Genomic DNA, 8,631 nt, shown 5'->3' with positions numbered 1-8,631 from the left:
AGTATCAAAAGTTGTACAATTTTCAATTTTTCTCCAAATTATGTGTCCTAGCTGGTAAAAAAAATTAAGTTTACATATGTAACTAATTATCCCTTCTTTAGTGAGAGAGGCACCTATTTGAGCAAAAATATTTCCATTTTGGAAAGAAAAACCTTATTTTTGTGTTATTTTTATCCTTTAGTAGTATTAATAAGTGATATTAATTGTATTATAATTTTTTTAAAAAAAGATCATGTCATAATCATTTAATTTCACGACAAAATGTCGCGAATTTAAAGCTATGAAAAATGTCGTCACGCGCAAAATCCCCCATGGGAATTTTCAAAAGTTGGCATGTATGTTTCTCCTTTACTTAAGGTCATCTAGTAAATAACTTGAGACTAATTTTTTGGTGCTAGATCCATTATGACGTCATAATCAATTTCATTTTTCTTTTTCCCGTACTTTACAGCTTTAGCAGAATTATGTATAGAAAATAGGGTATTTTCATGTCATTCAATTTGAAATCATATGAAAAGTAAACCGGATACCTATATTAAATTTAATATTGATTTAAAGAAGAGGCCATGAACATACTAATTACCGTTTTCTGAACGACTGTAGGCAATCTGGATACATTTCCTGTGCCGAATACGAAAAAAACTCCCATATTCATTACTCGTTTTCTTAATTTTTCATCGAAAATGACAGTTTATAATACAGTTTTTCATCTTGTTTACCTACAAATTTTGCCCCGAAACACCTTATTTGACCAAGCTAAAGTTGTAAAGCATTAATAAAGGAATTTATTTCTCAAGTTTGATAAATCTGTAGGCACCTTTCATTTACTAGATCTTGACCTTAATTAATTTATTATATTATACTCTAATTTTTGTTTAATTTTATCACGTTTTATATGATTTTTCCCTCAAATTATACATCCATTTTTTAAGTTATAATTCAGAATTAATTTCTTATGAACTTCTAGAGTGAGTCGTCTTTGGTCTTGCTGGTTGACAAAAAGATCGGGATCGGGCTTCATCAAGTCGTATTGTTTAGGACGTCCGCATGAAACCAATTTTTTGTTATTTTACCATAATCACTGAAAAGGATATGCTACTAATGCATGATATATGATAAAAAAGACACTGTTCGTACAAGATAGCGAGACCTATCTGTGTTGATAATGTTTATCCCTTTCAAAAATTGTAAAATTCACGTGTAAATATGCAGAACTCGAATTTTCTCTGATTTCAACACGACAGAGCACCTTAACGAATATCCTGTGTTATTGTCTCGTCTAGGTGATGTATATTTGTAGATAGTCATTCATTGTTAGACATATAAGTTTACTTATATTCCTTTGAAACATTATTTGAGAAACATGTGTAACAGAAAAGGAGAAAATGTATGGCTGGACCGGGAATCGAACCCGGGATCCCTGCATCTCCAGTCATTACACATGGAATGTTTAAACCTCAATATTTAACTTCAAATCTTTTAACAACAATTCTAATATAATCCATCTATCTCATAAACATGATAAAATAATGTAAAGATAGTAAAATATACCCTTGTAACTAAATTAGAGATGTGATCAATGAATAATAAGAGCTTCACTGTTTTTATAACATTGTATTTACTGCTTATAGAGATAGACATGATAGAATTTTATTTTCAATTTATGCTGTTGAAAACATTACAGTGACAGCCACAATTTTTCATACTATTGTTTGCAACTGACTGTAAAGTTTCACGTTACGCCATGATCTAGTTGATAGCTGCACTCAAGGTAAATTGTACACGCCTCCTAACCGCAAGCTTTACGACTGGAACTTTCTTCTTATCCCTGATTGGTTGCTCGTGCAACAGACTATTTCCGTATCAATGTTGATAATTTGAGTTGACCAATCACGTGAATTGTTTACGCTGGATGCATCTGATGAAAAAGATAGTGACGAAACGTGAAACTTTACAGTTAGCTGCAAACAATAGTAATATTCACAGTATTTACTCAACTGTCTATAGAATTTTAACTGTTTAATACATTACAGTGACATTACAGTTTGTCAGAGGGAATCATGAATGAGGAGGAGAAATTCAAAGAGGACGTGACATCTGATGTCCCAACCTCAGGGGTACGCCGAGGGGGAATTCATCGCTGGAAGGCGGGCACAAGGCTCCCAGAGGGAGCAGTTGTTATGAGACCAGATCAAATTAAAAAGATCATTCAGAGGGAGATATCAGCCTATCCCAACTTACGAGATGTGTAAGTTACGCATACAGCACATTACATGTGTTTTAATATTTGGGGGGGGGGAAGGGGGGCAAGAGGGAAGTATTGGCTTATCCCAGTTACAGGACACTATATATGTATTCCTGTGTGAAGGTTGGAAAGAAGTGGTATGATATCAGCCGTCCTAGATCAGGGAACAAATGAATGCTCAGCAGTCAGCACATTGTGCCAGGCATGTGAGTTCTAAGTATTCAGCACATTGCATGTGTTTAAATATTGAGGGCGGGGGGGGGGGGGGGGGGGGGGGGAGGTGAGGGAAGTATCGGCTTATTCCAGATACAGGACTTTGTGCGAGATGGAATGAGGTGGTATGATATTAGTCTGTGCTAGGCTACAGAACAAATGGATTCTCAGCAGTCAGCATGTTGTGACTTTAATCTGAGTTTAATCAATCAGCTTATTCCAATTATTTTTTTCAATATTAATTGTAGCTTTTGAGACATAAAATATGTCGACCTAATCAACATTTGCATTTAAAATATAGAGTAATCATTATTGTAACAAGAATTTCACCTACAACTTTTTGAAGGTTGTTTTCTGCTGCTAGGCAGACATGTTGGATGTCCACTGTGAATATAATACATGTACCTGGTATATTCAGTCCAGGGATGTTTGGCCCCAGTTATTTGTAAGCAAAAAAATCCTGGCCCACATACCATTGATATTTTGGGAATGTTACGGGAAACAAGCATAATTTTTTTTTAGGCCTAAATAAGAAAAAAAAAACGATGAATAGCTATTGAACGCCTTTGAAGCAAGCAGGTACATTTTCACGTAACTAAAACTATATATTTGTAAATCCTTACCAAGCCAAACTTCCACTGTAACTATAGAGATGCACTCTACCTAAACATTCATTTGGGTCATTTTCTTTACTTACAGAAAACATTCAATGAATTGTAATCTTTGAATACATATGTTTGATCTGAATAAATAAAGTAAAATTTAATGGTACATGATTTTTATTTATTTTACAGACTTCAACATTACAGGATTTTTAATTTCTTTTACAGTTTCCTGTTGCGTCATGAGCCACACATCGCTAATGGCGCCTCTGCTTTCACGTCTTCCTATCTCGCCAGCGGAATTTTTCAGGCGATCACCTCCAACAGGAAGATTCCTCCGGGATTTCTGTTTCTCAGTTTATTTACTTCATGTATCCCTACTTTTATACTACAGAACATCGCAGTTAGGGACCAGATTCTGACGGGGTCTGGCTCTAGACTGCTCACACAAACGGCAAGCAGTGTTGGAATACAGACGTTCTTCGGAGTCATCTATCCCTGCCTCATGGTCAGTTATAAGGTGTTCACCTCCGAGTTTAACGCGTACGCCCAGAAAGGTAATATTAGCTGGTTCCCTAGGACTTTACTGGGAAACAAGAGGCTTGTGATCTTATTTTGTGGTAGTTTGGCCGGGCAGGCTTTGTTAGGGGCCTCGCTGCCATATTTCACCAGACAGCAGTATGATTCTTTTGTGAATAAAGTGTTTGGCAGCAGCTGATTACACATCAGAAGTAGGATTAAACACTTGTAGTATTTCAGTTTTACTTTGGAATGAAAAATAAATTCTGACCATTAAAATTTACTCAGAATTTTTATATTTTTGCAATGAAACAGTTTAGCTTTCTACTCAAAAACAGTTCACTGTGGTAAAAGAAGTTTCAATTTGTGTGATCAGTTAAAAGAGAGCAGACATCTGTTCAGTATTTACTATATTGTGGAAGGTCATTATACCGGTATAGCCTCTGGTTGGGGTTAGGATGAGTTGAGTTCTCCTGTTATACATAAACACACAACAAAGTAAAACGACATGATAAACATTTTATTTGGCATCAAATTTGTAATGCAGATATCAGCATCATAGAGATTGGTGTGTGCTTAATGAAGTAGGATAAAGTCCAGGCATTAGATCTAAGTGTGGCAATGTCACCACCAAACTTGTTATTACCCAGCATCAAATGAGGCATTAGATCTGAGTGAGATGATGTTACTACTAAATTTATGATGTTGTCAAATCTGATGTCACTACTAAACTTATGATGTCATCAAATCTGATTGTAGGTTGCTCTGCCTGAAAATAAAAAAACAGGTGTGTTATACAAAAATTGAGCCCAGCTTATTGTTACTTCATTGTCAATATGTTTTTCTGTAATGCTTACTATTGCTTGGAAAAAGTGGTCAGAAGAGTAGTCATAAGAACAGAGATTGAAAATCACTGAGTTTTTTTTCATTTTAGATTGATCTCTAACAATTTAATAAGTTCTGTTGTACAGTCAGAAGGACATTTACAGAGGTTTTTTTTTTTAGATTGGTTTCTTGAAAAAGTTGTCATATCTTCGTTTTATGCTGATGCTTAATAGTAAAAAAAAAAAAGATTATGGTCATTTGGCTGCAAATTTCTCAAAGAAAGGCAGCAACACGTGCATCACTGATTTGTTCTGTAGAGTCTACCCAGGGGGTCCTGCATAATCATGGATTGAACCAGGACATAAATGTAAATGGTCAGCATCTCGTACAATGTTATTACAATAACTGAGAAATACTTACGTCGTCTGTAACACCACAGAACGACAAGAGCGATGATAATTACAACAGCGACGATAGGTCCGACGATTATTCTGTATAAAGAAAAAGATGATGATTATAACAAAGACGATTGGGGTATATGTCCGACGATTATTCTGTATAAAGAAAAAGATGATGATTATAACAAAGACGATATATGTCCGACGATTATTCTGAATAAAGAAAAAGATGATGATTATAACAAAGACGATAGGTCCGACGATTATTCTGTATAAAGAAAAGGTGATGATTATAACAAAGACGATATTTATCCTGTATAAAGAGAAAGATGATAACAAAGTCGATATACTAGTATGTCCGACAATTATTCTGAACAAAGAGAAAAATGATGATTATAAGTTATAACATCGACTATAGGTCCAATGATTATGAAGATATCGCGTATAATGAACCTCTAATATGCTGAAGTAGCATTTTCCTTACCCCCCCCCCCCCCCCCCCCCCCCCCCCCCCCCCACCCCCCCCGCCCCCTTCAGTTGCTTCTTGCCTACAAATGTTGCCTTCTGTGAGACGAATAATGGGAACATTGAATCATAATAGAGGTATAAAATTAAACACAAATCACCTGCTTTCATATTTCATATTAACATGGTTAAACCATGACTTTATTGCACGAGTCCAATTTAACCCTTGTTTATATGTAACAAATTAAATTCCAAGTATATGTTGATGGTGATGGAAATAGGTCACACATAAGTGTTAGTTGTTTGACCTGAGGATCTATGAAACACTGTGTATATCCCAACATGCGGGGTGTATTCTATGTTGTGCGCGGGGAGTATGCTTCCGAAGCGAGAGAAAAGGGGGGGGGGGTCGAGGTACGTTCTTTGCCCGTACTCTCAACTTACGGATATTTTTCGCCAGAAAGCATGTGCCTACGGAAGAAAGCATTAACTAAGGAGTATATGGATACCTATGAATCCACTGGACACCTTCTAATTTATCAAACACCTCAACACAATTCCGAGGATCGGAGCAAGATTGACGCTACACTGTGTTTATGATCAAATATCAGAACAAAGCTTTGCTTTATCAGCACTTTTATGTTATTGTTAAATACATGTTTACAATATAAACGTTTGTACAAACTGTCTTTAAATAAAACAGTTCATATATAAAGATATTGACGAAAAATCAATGTTGTGTCCGGGGTGTATGCAACATGTTGTACGCGGGGTGTATACCCCATATTTTTCTTAGGATTGTTAGTATCAATGGAAATATTATTCACACAGGTTTATTAGCGACAGATAGTGTTGATAAAAGACCTTAATACTAATGCCGAACCAAAAACTTATTTCCATGAACTTCATAGGCGTCGGAACCGGGGGGGCTAGGGGGGGCTTAGCCCCCCATTTTTTTTCAAAATATATACGTAGTATAGATATTGAACATATCTTCGTAAGTTTAGCCCCCCCACTTTTCACAGATACGTCTTAGAATAGGTTAAAATTGGGAAAAGTGTTGGTGTTTGGAAGAAAATTTTTGGTACTGGAGTTCGAACCTACCCACCCCCCCCCCACCCCCACGAAATAGGATTTTCGTTGTTGGGGAAATAGACATTTCCTTTTTTTTTTTTTTTTTTTTTGCTTGTCAGGTTTTTGGAGGTACACAAAAATACAAAAATTCTTACACTTAGCCCCCCCCCCCACTTTCAATTTGCTTCCGACGCCAATGAACTTAATGAAGTATAAAACAGTGGATTCATAGGTATCTATATACTCCTTAGTTACAGATATAGGATATTGGGATACACACGGTGTGAAAGCTGAGACATGAAAAAGAAATGAATTATTCTGTAAACAAAGTAAACTTTTAACTTCCCTTCTTCCTGATAGCCACTAACGTGACTAATATCCTGCTATTTCTTACCGAGATCACCCTCTTCTCTCTCTTACAAAAATTATGTAGATAGGCCTACATTATATATATTTACAAAAGAGTAAACAAATATTGGACTTTAATGTCAAAGCTGGTTCTTGTACATGTATGCGAGTTGATATAGATGTTCATCGAAGGGCATACAAAGTATACCATAATAAATGTACCATGTTTTCCATAAAAATTTGACTATTAAACTGGACAAAAAACTATTTATTTATGTAAAAATCAAAATTATAAACTGTATTGCCTGTAAAAACTCTGACATTCATACTAAAATATAAATGATATCGACTTTTCTACGTTTTCTTTCGTGCCTTTACTGACTTGAATATTAGGGGGAATAAATTATGAAATACGAACCCAACGGATAAGCAGGTGGCAGTTCCGGTACATATGTACCCAGACGAACAACACCAGTCGGTTCCCGTGCAGCAGTGGTATCCGTACGGGCACTGGCTGTCTGAGTCACAGCCTGAAAACAACCAATCAGAGTAAAGACGTACAGATAGCAACCAATCAAATTACAGGCGTACGAACAACAACCAATCAAAGTACAGACATACAACAACCAATCAAAGTAGAAACGTACAGATCTAGCAACCTATCAATGACAGACGTACAGATAGCAACCAATCAAATTACAGGCGTACGAACAACAACCAATCAAAGTGCAGACATGCAACAACCAATCAAAGTAGAAACGTACAGATCTAGCAACCTGTCAATTACAGACGTACAGATATCAGCCAACCAAATTACAGACTACGAACAACAACCAATCAAAGTACAGACGCACGGTTCCCAACCAATCAAAGTATAGACATACAAACAGCAACCAATCAAAGTAAAGACCTACTAAAAACAACCAATCAAATTAAAGAGTTCAAGCTGCTACCAATCAACAACCAATCAAAGTACAGACACACTTACAACACCCAGTCAAATTACAGACATGCATAAGTCAACCAATCAAATTTTCCCTTTAGATAAAACATGCATTCAGCAACCAATATACATAACACAACCAATAAAACTACATAGACATATGACCAACAACCACTAATCAAATTAGACCTTCATATAAAACATACAGACAACAGTCAATCAAAATACAACATGAATAAAACTCACAGTCTAACAAAAATAAATTTTTGATTTCATTAAAAACTTTAATTTTGATTTTATTAAAAAAAATATTAAAGAATTGATCGAATGATTAAAAAAAACAGGATACCCCGGTAGTTATTTTCAGTTTTAATTGTATACATACATGTACAAAGTTATCATTGCCGTTCAATTTTTAAAGCGAATGATTTAAATTATTGAACCATCGTCATCAAGCCCTGACTTTTACATTATTTTAAAACAAACAAACATAATTACCCTGGACCAGATTTCTGTGAACACTAACGAGCAGACAAACAAGGAAGAGGCTACATGTAGATGGACTCATGGCTGCTGGCTTGTTATAGGTGCCCTCTGGACGATTTGTGGTGAGTATGACTATATGTGTTACACGAATACTGGTACTACAACTAGCCCTCTCGGAAATAAACTCTTATTTCAAAGGGATCAGACAATGTATGGAAAATCAAACAGGAAGATAATTTTTAAAAAATCACTGTGACTTTTACTAGTCAATAACAAAAATAGGTATGTATAATTATGACATAATGCATTGCTATGTGGACTTTCCGGTGATTAAAATATATACTAGAAAGGTACTGCGCCCCTTGATGTGGAGGTATACGAAATCCATTTCTATAATGAGCGTATACATGTATATATGTATGTGGTAGATCAGACAAGTACATGTAGGTGTGACTTACTTCCTCGGAAATGACCACCTATTGTGACCTACGCCATTAAAAGTAAAAGTACAAT

General features: G+C 35.6%; 2 protein-coding genes across 3 annotated transcripts; one reads left to right on the top strand and one right to left on the bottom strand.

Moving 5' to 3' along the window:
* Positions 1-1,011: 1,011 nt before the first annotated feature.
* On the top strand, positions 1,012-3,862 carry LOC134262178 (uncharacterized). 2 transcript variants are annotated; one of them, XM_062744568.1, is made up of 3 exons: positions 1,012-1,283; positions 2,045-2,248; positions 3,289-3,862. In XM_062744568.1, exons 2-3 carry the CDS (start codon positions 2,061-2,063, stop codon positions 3,776-3,778), a joined length of 678 nt encoding a protein of 225 aa, XP_062600552.1. In that variant the 5' UTR covers positions 1,012-1,283; positions 2,045-2,060; the 3' UTR covers positions 3,779-3,862. The 2 variants fall into 2 exon arrangements, with proteins under 2 accessions (XP_062600552.1, XP_062600551.1); XM_062744567.1 differs by having other exon boundaries at positions 2,034-2,248.
* A 219-nt stretch (positions 3,863-4,081) lies between these two features.
* Positions 4,082-8,304, bottom strand: LOC134262176 (uncharacterized; the record flags this gene model as incomplete). Its single annotated transcript, XM_062744566.1, has 4 exons — positions 4,082-4,348; positions 4,825-4,895; positions 7,108-7,219; positions 8,131-8,304. Coding segments are annotated over 4 exons (383 nt in total), but the record flags the coding sequence as incomplete, so codon positions are not given.
* Between the last annotated feature and the right edge of the window lie 327 nt (positions 8,305-8,631).

Source organism: Saccostrea cucullata, unplaced genomic scaffold (genome assembly GCF_032062105.1).
Source record: "Saccostrea cucullata isolate Sc308-1 unplaced genomic scaffold, CSIRO_AGI_Scuc_v1 ctg11484, whole genome shotgun sequence".
In the NCBI taxonomy this organism is placed as follows: domain Eukaryota; kingdom Metazoa; phylum Mollusca; class Bivalvia; order Ostreida; family Ostreidae; genus Saccostrea; species Saccostrea cuccullata.
This window is presented reverse-complemented; position numbering and strand designations above follow the sequence as displayed.